Source organism: Hyposmocoma kahamanoa, unplaced genomic scaffold (genome assembly GCF_003589595.1).
Source record: "Hyposmocoma kahamanoa isolate Upper Pololo Valley unplaced genomic scaffold, ASM358959v1 93, whole genome shotgun sequence".
Classification (NCBI taxonomy): Eukaryota; Metazoa; Arthropoda; class Insecta; order Lepidoptera; family Cosmopterigidae; genus Hyposmocoma; species Hyposmocoma kahamanoa.
Genome location: NW_020654810.1, coordinates 7,534,862 through 7,550,270, shown reverse-complemented (window position 1 = coordinate 7,550,270; position 15,409 = coordinate 7,534,862). Strand labels below are relative to the sequence as shown.

At 37.7% G+C, this 15,409-nt stretch overlaps 1 protein-coding gene across 1 annotated transcript in view; it reads right to left on the bottom strand.

Annotated features, from left to right (window-relative positions):
- The window catches only part of LOC113237646, a 156,085-nt gene that overhangs the window by 18,347 nt on the left and 122,329 nt on the right, over positions 1–15,409 (bottom strand). Inside the window, exon 8 of the mRNA XM_026474257.1 lies at positions 2,061–2,199. Within this exon, the coding sequence (XP_026330042.1) occupies positions 2,061–2,199 (139 nt within the window). The remainder of the gene's footprint in view (positions 1–2,060; positions 2,200–15,409) is intronic.

The following is a 15,409-nucleotide window of genomic DNA, read 5'->3' as shown; positions in this document are numbered from 1 at the left end:
TTCAGTACAAATCGGCAATTTCATACTTTAACCCCTATTATTTATTAGTTATTAGAAATGTCCGATTTTGACTTGAAAAAAAAAGAATGAAAAATTGAGAGGTACTTAATTACTTGACTGAAGATTTATGTTTTCTAATATCAAAAAGGGTAAATTTACAGGGTTATGGACCCAGCAGTATGTCTCACTGGCGCGAAAGCCCACAGTTTAATGCCAAATATTAATGTAGCAGAAATAGGACTACTTTCTCAAATACTTGAGTGCCGATCAGTGTCATATAAACGCTACAGCGGCAGAAAGCACTAACAATACGAAATATATGAAATGACTTATATTATTGAAGTTAACAAAACGATAGCGCGTTTCAGAGTACAACTAATGCCATCTAGCAGTGGCGTGATGGAACTAATTGCATATTAAAGTTGTGCTTGTGCTCAAACAAAATTTCTTAAATGATTACTAGAAACAACACACTAACAAACTAGAGATACTACGTATTGTTTCTTTGGATAAATGACTGTTTATGATTTTTATGATTACAGGCACAAGTAAAAGTAATCGTTACCGCCATTGACTTACAATTATAAGTCAATGGTTACCCCGCGTACGCCTTCGGCGATATGTCACGACAACATTGACTATGAAAACGCAACGAAATGTTGCTTTAAGAATGTACTCTAGAATTTAGAATATTAATGTGAATAGCAAACTACTTCTTCTTTTGTTTAAGAATATATTTTCTTAAAATACACCCAATAAATTTTGAATTCATTTAAGATTATTTAAATTTGATGTAAGAGGTAAAAATTTCTTGATGTAAGTAATGTCCAATGAATTGATTAGAAATGAAATAAAATCTTGAAGTGAACGTATTTGTCTAAAAGTTAGAATAAAGTTAAAAGTAAAATTGTATTAGAAAAAGATAAGCAGTATTTTCGTAATGACAATATTTTATTACTTTTAATAAATATTTTTTTCAGAATTAGCAAATATTTTGAGAAATTGCTCTTTCTTATTAGTAGAAATCCTTTTTTTCTGTGTTTATTGTTACGGACTATCAATCAGTTGATTAATAGAGACGTAAAACGTCTGGAGGAAATGTGCATATCGCCGAATAGTCACGAAACACTTCGAAGAGAAGTGAAGACAATCAGCGTGGTGGGCTGTGACTCAATACATTTTAAGATACATCTAAAAAACCGTCGCATGTCACTAGAGTATATTAAACGTTCATGACAGAAAAATGCTTATTTTAAACAAACTTTCTGTTATTTTAGATAGGATTCCAGTTTTAACCAGCTACCAAGGTCGAATGGCAATATGATGTCATTTTATCACCCACTCTTTCAAAACCGGTATATTTCAAAAGTAATATATTATTTGGCATAGGTCACCGATGTGTGGTTTTTTTACGATTGCCTACCTGGCATAGACTTTCATCAATATTAGGCTATAATTGCCACGTTTGGCATACATAGTTTGGCAATTACAAACCTGCTCAAAATTCAAAACACCAAAGGGGAAAAAATAGAGCATGATGCCTTCTTGTACAATTTGTCTTGTAAATAGTACTTAATGAAAAAGTTATTAAGGCCGATTTTTGAATGTTTCGTTATACCTATATCGAGGCGTCAGTGCGCCACTTGTTCGTGAAAACCTTTATCGTTCCCCAATGGCATTTTTTCATATTAAAATTGGATCGTAACATACCACTTGAAGTCTTAATGTAAAATACTTCGATATGATACTAAAATTATGTATTATTTCTGAAATTAACATCGCACTATCAAACGAGAGTCATTCACCTTAGCTGAAGCGGAAATGCGTAACATCATCCACTTATACAATATTGTTGATTCCAATGAGTTTGACGATCTTGATGATTTTTTTGTAGTTTCGCCCATGTGTTGGTGAGTGAAGTAAACAGAAGGATATAATTTTCAATGTATTTACAATACCTAGTACTGTTTTTAATTTGCATTCCAGTGTAATAAAAAAGAACGGTACGGAGTCTGATTATTATATTTCGAAAAACATCTCATACGGAGTATATGTCTTACCCAAGATCCATGGGCGGGCTGTTGTCGACTGCGATGTCTCGCGGGTCCTTGAGGAACACCACGATGATGGAGATATTGTCTGCGGAACCTTGCCGCTTGGCTTGCAACACCAGCCGCTTCGTCACCGCCTTCAAGTCATCTGTTTCCACAAAAGAAAAATGCGTTATTGATGTGTGCTTCAATAATCTAAAGAATGAAAGCATTTATTCCTAATCCTACAAGATTATTTCCCAGCTTTGATTCCTAGGTAATTAAATTCCGAAAATTAAATTTCAGAGAATAAACTTTCTACGATGTACATATATTGATATGATATAGTAGAGATATTGAGAAAGTTGTCACAAGTTGATTCCGTAAGTGATAGGATGTATCAGAGCAGAAGGAGAAAAGCGGGTATCAGCAACTAAGCTGCCTGGAGAAGTCAAAATAACGAAATCCTGTTGGTAGCTGAAGAACAACGCTTCTCCACGCCGTTGTTGTAGATAACAAGCATTCCAATGCTATTAACATATGCTATGAACATTCGATTGAAAATATTGCATTGTACGCAGGCAGAGTGCGTGAGATGACGGATCATGCGCCCCGCACTTCCGCGCGGAGACACGTTGTCAGTGTGTTGTACGGTACGTGCTTTCTATACAAATTGAGATACTTCAGTACAACGTTAAAAAACGCAGCTCCGCATACCATTGGGTGGCGCGGAGCAGTGTTACAATCGCCTAATTACAGCACGTTACGTCATCTAACAGGCATTTAATTTTCAGCCGAAATAAAGCCTTGAAGATTAATTTCCTATTGTTATCTTTAATCCTAAGAACGAATCAGTATCATCCAAGTCAAGATTGAAGTGTTGCAAAGTCTATTATGTGTGCAATTTGTTGCGTGACACAATGGAGAATAGTGCCGACGGATATGGAGTAATGATGTTTTTGTTACATTTGCGATGGCTGTTATGATGTCCTTGTTCAGTCTTGGACTTTCTATGACTCACTGCAGTGCCGCTATTGTGACCTGTTTGAGAATGTGAGGTGCGTCTTCAGCTTGTTTAGATGATCACTTCTATTAAAATGTTTCGATTCAGAGTCTGTGTTCATATTCACCCTTTGAATGTCTTTTTCTACTAATCCTTTAAAGACCTACATTTGAAGAAATGTATCTTTTCAACCAGAGCAATGTTCCAACCTGATGACGTGAACCGATGTCGATTAGACCCAGATTATGGCAACATTTTGTATTTCTACTTTCAACATGAGTCTATATTTCTGGTACAATTCATCAAAACCACATACGTTTCAAATTTACAGTATAGATTACTTTAATATAATTCAGCTAAATTTGAAAACTTCGCAACTCTGTTTTTGGGCGAAATCCCTTTTTTACTTTTCAGGCGCAAGATCGGGCAATTAAAGTGTAAATATAGTTTCTATTATACCCTTTTTTGGTTATGAAATAAAGGTACAATCATACATTATAATATTATTTCTAGCAATTCTGTTTTTGTGCCTATTCAAAAGATCACATTAATGGAGGCTACAAGCTTTACAAATTTATCTGACGATGTTTTGTAAGGGATTGTTGTACTCTAGTCTGTATAAAATGTACCAGTTTTAGAATGTACATATCAGTAGCGAGGCGTGAAAATTGTGTTTAGTAAAGCCGGAGCAAAAAAAAACACTTGCCTTAAGAAACTTATTAGCACACAAGATACTAGTACACTTTTTTTCACTGGTTAATTTTGTTGTACACGTAAATTAAAAATGAAACACAAAATGTAGTAAATTATTTTAAAATATTTATGATATTTGATGATACGTGGAAAATTTTAGGCAAGGCGGTGGCGTTATATGGACCCCTCGCCACTGGTCATACCAATTGTGTTAGTAAATTATGAAATTGTGTGTCTTTTGTGTTTTTAATTATAAATACTTAATTGAACGTATTACATAATTTAATGGAAATTGAAATGTAATACCAAGTTAAATAAAATTAAGGTCAATTCGCGTGTTATTCCCATGTTTGATGGCGCCATTGCGTCATTGGCACAAGGGTGTAAATAGGTGCGATCACAATATTGTCTTTGGCTAACGAGCCAGTTGGCGTTTTCATGACTATTTGCTATCCACGCCCAGAAGCAAAGCTTTATGGGGAGTGTCTACACATTACAAATTTATATATTCTGATGGGAAATCTCCACAGTAGTGTTTACGTTTGGAAATGTTAGTAACGTTTGAAGGCAGCGCTAAAATCGAAAGTATAGATAAGTTGGTTGGACTTTAATAGACGTAATAAATGAGTGTTGGCTAAGTATAATGCTGTCGTGCCGTTGCGGCCACACACCGATGTACCGGCCGGCCGGTGGTGTCTATCTGCGGACGACGCGCCCGCTGGTGCGGGCACACGCCTTGACTTTGCTCGCTATTTCGGGGCGCGGTCGTCGCCGCCGCCCTTGCTTTTTACCCTGTTTGGCCTGGCTCCCAGCCAACCGCGCCCCGTCTACGACCCGAGTTTAACGCTGGCGCAAGTCTTTAAAAATCAAATTGATATGCCACATGCGACGTTGAGTTTTAAAACCTAATGAAATTTCAGGAAATAAATAATAGAGTTAAAAATTCCTCGCAGCTACAGTCTCGAAAATAGGTTTTTATCGTATCGATCTTAATTACCTAGTTTAATTAGCGCTGTGCTATGTTTACAGTGAGTGGTCTATTCGGGACTAAACTGACAAGCGGACAATGGACAAAGGAGAAAGGCGATTGTTGGGTTCCGTGGTACATTCATCGCAGGACAGCGCGGAAGTGACGATGAATGTTTATTAGTTATCTTTATCGGAGGCGGGAGCAGGTCCGGCGATCATTGCGGCGATTACTGCCGACGGGTAACGGTGACGTCGGAGGAATGCGCCGGCGGCCATTGTTCCCTGCGCCGCAAAAACAGACCATAGCCCATCCGCGCATACTAAACCAGCCACCTGTTTACCGCCGTCGACTTCGTAATTGACGGTTTTGCATCATTAATTTGTCGATCAACACCACGATAATATGCCAAAGGTTATTAATTTTATTAGTGACAGTTCTACCACTTATAAGTGGGAGTGTGATATGTACGTATGCGTGCCATTCAACATTCTTCGACGGCATTTTAGAATATAGGCTATCACAAAAACACCCAATTTATCAGTAAGACAGGGTCCTTACCATGTGAGGCGTGTCTAGCGGGCAACGCCGACGAGTCGTATATTAATCCAATGTGATTATTACCAATGAAATGCACGGTGTCTATTCGCCATAAAATTTGGGACATTTACAAAACAGCATAGTGTATAATAAGTAAAAAATTTACTAGTTTTGATTTGGACTGCTCTTCTTGTAAAACAGCCATTTGTTAGCTTATACGATTTGATTAGACAATCTGACCGGAAAATTACAATTCTCGACTATTCAACACAACTATGCACCTCGCATCTAAAATGTAAATGTAATCCAGTTCCGACGATAATAGCTGAGATATGAATTCATAAGTTAAATTCAAATTGCTGCATTGTTCATAAAGCTGAAAGGGCTGTTATACATATTCATGGTGTTTTATGCAAGTACCTACAATTTATATCATAAAATTGAAATAAAACGGTGCTCTACCTGTTCAAGAATTTGTTATGAAATCTCCCGAAAATTCCCGCGTACTTTTTAATATTTCGCGTTCAAACTTTTAGGAGTCGTTTCATGGATTATAAAAAGAAAAAATGCAAGTAACAAATATTTTAAAAACATTGTTTTAATTACTGTTTTAAAATAGTTAGTATTTCTTAGGTTTTCGCAACTGCTACATATTTTAAATGAAACTTTTTAGTTTATAGGTAACCATCGTAAAGAAACCGAAACTGGGCGCGTTCGAAAAACAAATCTGCCCTCATATTATCAGGGTCTCTACCATGAGATTGCCGTGACAGTTGTCGCTAGCGACCGCGTACATTACTTAACAATTTTGTATGGCAAATAATACAGCGCCCGCAGCGGTCACAAGAAGAAACAACATTATTGGTATACAAATATTTTACGCGGTCGCTAGCGAGAATTGTCACCGAATCTCATGGTAGAGGCACTTATCATAACTAACGCAATCCACATTTTCATATTTTTTTCTATTTTTCTTCTATTCTACAATCTCCTATAAGCGGTTTTTTACATCTTGTTTAGTTTCCGTTTTATTGTTAACAATCAAAATCAGCGCAATTGACATTTTTCGAAGAAAAAAACCATCAGATGCCAATATCTCGAATATAAGCAAAATGCAAGTACTAGGAGAGCAGAAATATACTTGATTTAGATCCGAAAAAATGGATAGTATATAATTATTATAGATGCACACCGGTAGATATATACTTCTAGTGGAGCGGAAATCATATCTAGGGAGGTCGTTGCGACGGAAGGCGGATCAAGTGCAATTTGCCAACAAACTCTCCGGGCTCGCTGCACCGTAAACGTTTCCAGACAGATGATCATACTTCTTACTACAAGCGGTTTATAATAATTTTTTAAATATTTAAAGCTTAGAGACCGGCGACTCGGATAGAAAACAAGTGAAGACCATGAAAATACATAGAATAGACAAAGGCTGTCTTAGTATATAGAGTCGATACTACTTCAACTCGAACTCAATTTTTTCCCGTACGGTTAATTTTGTTCGGATCGAGCGGCAGGCTGGCTTTATTTCAGAATTTATTTGTAAAAACAAATGAAATTAAAGCCATGAAGTGTGTGTAATATACTATACGTGTTGTATTTAGCTAAGTTGGTATAATAAAATCATTGGTATATGTAAGTAATAATAATATTCATTTATTTCAGATAATTGCATCCATAGAGTTGTTAGTAACATTGGGTACTTACAACTATGTTAATTAACAATAATAATGATGATAATAATAAAATTTATTTACCTACCTACATATAATTAGGTTCACCCAGAACTTCAGGATGGTACAATCATATTTATTAGCAAATACCTTCAAAATCCCGCTTTGACTACCCCGCACACGGCTCAACTGACGCAACCCGCTTAAGCGCTGCAATGACGAGGGAGCCCCAACAGCATTCTGAAGGCATTATTGTATTGGACGCGGAAGGCATTACATGCTTTTTGAGTGTAATTGACCCACAGAGTGCTCGTGAAGTAGGGACCTATTGAATACAGGGGTTTTCTTGTAAAATTTCGAGGTAAATTTGTGTTTTCTTTCTATTGTGAAAATTTTTAGGAATCGTGTTTTTATACCGTATACTAATCAGTGTATAATAATAATAACGCACACACTCAACATAGCCCCGCACTAGGGAAACCCTGTGTCGCGGGTGCCATGGACACACACATAGACAACCACAAATTACACCCAAACTCACGAGAGAAATAAATGTAGGTCATACAAATATTTCTCCCGGCCCGGGAATCGAACCTGGGACCTCTGCGTGGCAGTCCGGCATGGTAACCGTTCGGCCACGGAGGCAGTGAATATTCTCAATTTTACTATATATTTTTTCCAAAGTGATTAATTCAACATTATCACTGTTATGCGGAATCAACTAAAGCCATTTGAGGTTGTATCGACACTTAACTAAATTTCGAGCGAGATCATAGCAAAAAAACACTTTTCTTATTAGTGTTACAAAGATCGAACAAACACAAAGAACAATTCCTTCGACCCGATTAGACTCGACCCAGCGTCTGCCACGTTGAGGCGAACGACGCTGGTTCGAGTCCAAGTCGGGGCGGGTCAAAGGAATTTTTCTTTATGCTTGGTCGATCTTTGAATCTATAATAATAATAATAATAGATGAATATTATGGCAGGAAAAATATCTCATGATATTCAATAAAAATAAAATATGTCTCTTTTGTTATTTTAATTCGAGAACGGTGGCAGCCTCGTGGTCGGCAGTTCCAATCCTTGTGGTTTATTCGCGAATGTTTAGTACCTTACAAGATACATTCGTTACAACTACAAATCGTCGGTAACGGCCCAGAGTAACTTATGTTACACCAACTTTTTGTTTCGGAGGGACACATTTGAAGTTGTAATGTAATAAGGGCCGTGAACGAAATATTGAGAAGGCAGGGCAACGAGGAAGTAGCGAGTGTAGCGGGGAGACCGCCAGCCTACACCGGTTGGGAGGGTAGAACCCTCCCACAGTTCACAAGTTTATACTCCAACAAATTGTTTGCTTTCTTTCGTAAAATCTTTAAACCTCTCACCTGAAAAGTTTTCATTTTGGATGTGGTCTTATTACACTGAGACCGCGATGTATACTCGTAGACAAAAATGAATTATAGTATCATATAAATTTACATGGCGACTTATCCAACAATTAACTGCATCCGTGGCCGAAAGGTTACCATGCCGGACTGCCACGCTGAGGTCCCAGGTTCGATTCCCGGGCCGGGAGAAATATTTGTATAACCTACATTTATTTATCTCGTGAGTTTGGGTGTAATTTGTGGTTGTTTATGTGTGTATCCATGGCACCCGCGACACAGGGCTTCCCTAGTGCGGGGCTATGTTCATAATATGTTTACTTGAACACCAATTCAATCTTTTATTCATCAAATAAATCTCAAACAAAAGATTTCCCTGTGCTACAACTACCATAATTCTATTCTATATCTAGATAGAGAAGAATAGAATAGACTACCAAAAAAAAAAATGAACTCCATAACGCTAACCAGAGTGAAACAAGTTTGGAGTAGTTTCTTTTTCAAACTGGCCCTGCCGGGACATTAAAATCAAGTGCCTGCAATTCTAACCGCTAGGATATTGAAGCATCTCTGATTGCTCGAACCATCGACGACGTAATTACAACTTTGATTTTCATAAAATCCAATTATGAACGTGATAATTAAACAAACTAGTCTAGAATACAAGCACATTGTGAATTCAAACGAACAATAGGCGATAATTACGCATACGATTATTAATCTGCCGTAGCTATGTCCAAAATCTCTATTCATTCTAAAGCGTAATTGGTACATTGATTGGATCGCGATGCTATAGAACCACCCGTCCGTGTGCTTCCGGAATTGTGCGAGTGCGCTTTGAACCCGATACCGTAACTGCGGTCTAACTGTAACGAGACTGGAACCACTATTGCATTGGCAGGCCACTCTAGATAATACGAATCTGCGAAAGATTAATTCAACGTTCAACAGCTGCGAACAGTGGATCCAATATGGCGATGTTTAACCACTTAGAATGTGAAGTGTTAATTAAATATAAGCTTCAATACCGTGAAAGCGGGGGTGGTTATTTACACACGCATTATCGTAGGAAAACAAACTTGACGAGACAATATAAAGACGTGTTCACATGAGTAAAATCAGCCGTGGACCATGACCGGATGTTACGTAGTATTTTTTATAATATTTACATGCATTTATTTTCATGCTTCAGGTTTATACTAAAAGCAAACAAGAATTATGTGAATAAGCTATATTTTATTGTGCAATGTGTGTATACAGATGTATTATAGTAACATAATACATCTGTATACACACATGCAATAATAATAATTAGTTAATTATGACATGAATTGTTATTATAATAACAATAATTAGTTAATTATGGCATGAATTGTTATTATAATAACAATTCATGTCATAATTAACTAATTATTATTTGTATTTTTTTTTGGAATTTCTAACCCTATACGAGTTATATTTTCAATTATAAAAAATAATTGTTAGTGTACATCTCGTACTAACTTATGTATACACCGTAAATTTATACATCCCCTTCCTTTCTACATAAGTTTTGATTATAGCCACCCTCCCTACCGGCGGGTATACGAGAAGGGCACTATATCCTGTGCGTGCACAGGTTCAGATTCTGACCCCAGACCAGCCAGTGTACAGGGTTGTCACAGACTTCACGGTTCTCAGGAGGATAGTGTGCCTCGGGTGAGCCGCCCCGGATGCACGTACAGCACCCTCCCTATTTTCCAGATAGGTACCAGAGCAGTAGGCACGCTCACTTTCCGTTGCGCGATGCACAATTAACAGTAAAGTTGCAGTAACGTAAATTTATACCGTGCCGGCTTTAGTTATGGTGCAGGGTGTGCGTGTGCGGCGCACACGGGCTCATGGTCTTAGTAGTACAAAACTTGTATTGGATATTTTTGTAATTTTTTCAAATGCAACATTTATTACTATTTGTAACGATTCTTGTAATATAATATACAATATTTTTATATATTGTATATAATAATGTAAAGTTTACGAGATCATAAATAAATCTAAATCTTAGGAAGCGCTCTGTGCAGGGTCTTAGGAGGCGCCGAGCAACGATCGTAACGCCTCCATAGAGCCTGCTAATCTCGTAGCACAAGCGAAATAAACGAGCGATTGCTTACCAACATCATTTATATTTATAAAACTATTATTACTATTCACATTGACTTATTAATTTGTAGGAAAAATAGACGGCTGGACTTGCAATATAAGCACGTTATAAAAAAATAAATTGTTGAGTAGTGAACTGACCAACGTTTATGCTTAAATTGAATAATGTGCTTATGTGCTCATTTTAAAAAGGAAAGTTTTTTAAGTGCTTTTCGATTAAACGCCCAGCTCTAATTATAATTACACCATTTGCACCCGAATTTCCGATCACTAGGGAAAATATAACTGTAAGTAGGTATACCATTTTGATTGCGTGCCTACTAGAGGGCGCCAGGATATTTATTGCACACGGGCGCTACATAGGCTAGCGCCGGCGCTACATATATATTATGTATGATTGTTTAAACAAAATCTACGCGGTTCTTCAGTTTGGGTACAAAGAGTCAGTATTAGCTGAAATTTGGTCGCAACTTTTTGTAACATCCGGTAATCCATTTGTTATGATCAACATGAGGCTTAGGGTAAACTCGCTGACAGTCAATGGCTGGCGTTAACTCGAATGTGAACTTCCCTTAAACGTGTGTGAAGGCAGCTTCTTATTCTTCCGCTGCGTCAGACGACAAACGACACACATCGACCGACTAAAAGCTTTCCTCCGATACAATCATTACACGCACGCACTGCTTAATGTTAGCTGATGGAACAAGTTACACATGTAATAAACCACTTAGGAGTCACTCACGTATCGTTTAACATCATCAGGTAAACATTACAATATTTATAGGATTACCGATACTGTACAAAACTTAGTACCTACAAAACTTTATGTTATTTGTATTCAATGTGTAATGTTTGGAAATTCGGGACTTCTAGCACAAGTATATATTTACTTAAGAGGAGTTCCGAACCCAGACTTGTAGGGTGCGTATAGATCTAGCGAAAACGCCGCAAATGCGCCAGTTTGCGAAAGGCTCGCGAGCTGCGCACGTGCATTACGTAGTGCGATCTGTTCGCGTGCCGTTTGCACGTATTGACGAGAAAACATTGTCAAAATCGAAGATTTAAAACGTTATACGATTTTAACAAAGTTTACCGAGGTTTAAACGTGCAAGCGAATAAAACACACAACAACGACGTAGGTACGTACTAATAATTGCAGAAAATAATGATTTAGTACTAAATATAAATTTCTATTTCCTCTAATTGCTAATTCGGCTAGACGGTAGTCAAACTGAGTGGGAAACTTTAGTGTAAAGTATAGACGGTAATTGGTTTGCGCGTGGCGTGCGCTGGCGCATAGACATTGGGGCGGAAGAAATGGCGTTCTCCGGGAATCCCTTTAATTAACGCTTGCAGCCTCCACTGAACCCATTGCTCTTGTGTAATTGGACGGTAGAAATACTCAACTATGTTGAACGTCCTTTCGTATTCAGCTGTCTGACTACTGCAGGTATTTTTGCATTATTATGTTGAAGGTTCAGTACCTGAATGAGAAAGTTTGTGTGAGAAATCGACAACAAGCCTTCAACGCGGGAACTGAATACAAATATTATTGTTTATTTATTTATAATGGACAATTCTGAAAATCAGGCCATGTTTTTATTACGTAATTATCCTACTTTGATAAACAATTTAGCAACAGTAATAAAAATTGTTCACCTACTTTCACCTACGTTTATTTTAAATGATGTTTGATGATTACAATGTTTAAATCAAATGATAAAATTAGATGCAATAACGCATTTGTTACCTAAAGCAAAGGAATGTAGGGCGCGCTGCATCGCCTACTCATATGACCCGAATACCAAATTTTATGAATGGCATGTACATACGTAGTCTGATGTTAAAATATAAGCAACGTTGATTCTTGTAATGGGATGAGTACAAAAGCAGACAGCGAAAATACAGGGGAAAGAATACAAAATCAAGTGTTTGCGAACCAGACAGGTATATTGCATATGTCGGATACACTCAAAGTGTACACAATGTTCTGCGCATTCAATAGGGGTCTTCAGGAAGCTGTTGCGGCTGTCGCGATTTTGTAGTGATTCTAGCATGTTTATTGTTGAGGCACGCACATACGGTTTCGAAGTGATATGGCGCAAGAAAACGACCACAGAGTGTCACAGTAGTAACAGTATATTGAGGATGATGTCTAAGACATTTGATTGTCTTTCAATGTGAAAACTCACTCAAAGGAGGAGATCGTTCTTAATTATTAAGTACCTGCGTAGACTAACAGTTATTTCCACAATTTTATTGTGGACCTAATAAATATATAAATAAATATGTCATCATCCATTTAAGAGTCAGGATCCTGTCGGTGTTTCCTCCTCCATTTCTCAAGATTTATTAGTCGACTCCTTCACCTCTTTATAGCTGCTCACTTTGACGTTCTCCCTTATTTGTTCACTGTACGCTATTTCTGGTCTTCTTCTAGTTATTTTTCCTTCTATCTAAATATTGTATATGAGAGACTGTAAGTTATAGGTAACCCTTCCTCGCCTGACCAGCCAATCGATTGTACGCAGTTTATTGCTGCGTTGTCAGTCGGGTACGAGTTATTAATCGGTTTAACATTTAGCGCAGGCGACTTGTTCTGCGACAAATCACGCCCGCACGAAGTGTTTGTATGCAAACGTTGGGTCCCACGCAACAAGTGCCACTTGCCCCCAAAAGCTTGCTAGTTGACAAATAGCGGCAGTCCCCAAGTGATAAATCGCCGTTGATGTGTATGAAAATAATAATATAAAATACGTTCTTTGAAACGTAGGGTAGAAAAGGGAATACTTGGGTGATAGTAGTAGAATAACAACACAGCTAATGTGGAGAGAAACATGGGGAAAGTTGACCTCGATGTTGCATATCTGAACTAGATTGGGGATGTCCTTAAAAATTCCAAGTTAAAGTACCAAATAAGGTCTGCAGGCACGAAAACACACAATACTGAGTGCTACAGACTTGTCCTTGATTGTTATCAGACTATCAGATGCTATCTGAGATACCTACATGTGCTACACGGTAATTCTCGATGCGAATTTTGAGTACCCTTCTTAGTCATAAAGGAACCGCGTGTTATAGCTGAGTAAATTGCATCGTGTTATCACCTGTCATCGCTTACACTTTACTTTTACGGCAACGGGTGAACAACCAGATAAATAGCCATATACGTTCAAGCGCTTGGTTTGTTCAAACGATGTGCGAATGCTATAACTCAGTCAGTGCTCGGTGTCAATGATCTCTGCACGGCTAATATAACAAGGCATTTATAACAAAAACACCGTGAAACATTCGTATACTGTTTGGTAAGCATTCTGCAGTGTACAACTTACGACAACATTTAAGCTAAAGCTGAGCGTATAGAATTTATTAATATTTACTGAGTATAATACAAGTTACAAGTAACTAGTGGTGATTTCGGAGAATTTTGCAAGATTACCCTCCTTCATACTTCACAGTTGAATTCGAAAATATTGTTAGAGCCGAGCGGATCAAAATAATTTATACTGTGCAAAAATATACGCCAAGCAAACCAATCATTGGCGGGATGATAAATCGGGCGCGAAGAAGTCACGCACCAAGCAAGACGTCGGCGGCAATGGTCGGCGGAACTGCACGAGCGTCTAATCACGAGCTTCGAGAGGCCGCCGACCTCTCGTGCTAGACAAACCAAAACTATACGATAATTTGCCAGACGATAGTCGCCGAGGTCATCTTTGTTTGTCATTTACATGAATCATGCCGTAAATTCGTGCTTTTCACAGACGTATACAATCAAGCGCAGTTACAAAATCACATATCAACTCTAGTAGCAACAAATTAAATCAATTCCAGAATGAGATAAAACAACGTAGGTAGTGGATCCAAACCAACTTATGCAGCTGTATAAACGTAGCGAGCGGTAAACCCGGTAGGTGTTAATGCGAAATCCATGTTGTGTCTGCAAATATTTGTGAGGGCGGAACCTAGAGGAGAGCAAATCGACACAAAAATACGATACGAGATTGAAAATTGCCGCTTTAAGTCTCAATTTAAGGTTCGTTTCGAAATTTTTTCACGTAAAACCGCAAATTGCTAATGAAGCTGAAAATATTTTATAAACGTAAGAAATTGCTACTTTGCAGATTTGTTACTTTAGCTTGAAGTTTAAATTGGAGAATAAATGTCAATAAATCACCGTATATCTGATAATTCAACTCTACCGGACTCTGTAATTGCTTCGCCCCATCCCATAGTTCTCTACAGCTATAACTACATGCTACCACCCGTAGTCGCACTTCATTTGCCGACCGTCAGCGCAATCAATTGCAATTTCCGAATATCCGTCTATCGGGATAGTAAAAGCTGACGAGTCTTTTTTTAAAAGAGAAATTTCACATTACCCGTCAACGCACTATTGTTCACCGCTAATATACTTTTAAAATTGTTTTTACCTTTAGCTATTGCAAGGCAATGGCCACGTTTGTTAATAACGAAATCTACGTAAACGCAAGTCTATATTTAGTTGTTCAAGTTAAATGTATTTTGTAAAAAAAGAAGATTATTTGTACGTCCAGAGAACCGAAGTTGTTGACGTATAAGAAACACTCGCGAAACATAAACAAGCAATCACGTTAAGCGGACGTGCATTAAATCGTCAAACGGTTATGGTCTCCGGCGGGGCAAGTTTAGTCTCTAATACCGTCAAATAAGGCTGTACATACAGGTCATAGTTATAGTCGCGTCAAATCAAGAAGGATTCTTGCAGGATTAATGAATCAAATTCTGAAGCGCCGAATGTTGCATTAGCACACAAATTGAATCGGACAGCATTCGGCAGCTGTTCTGTTGTATAAATATTCATTTGAATTGTAAATGATTTAATCAGAGTATTAAAAAAACCCTTTTGAACACGTGGTTTTCAATCGAATGGACTGAAATTGTGTAATATTAGGGGTTAAAGTATGAAATTGCCGTTTTATTGCAATA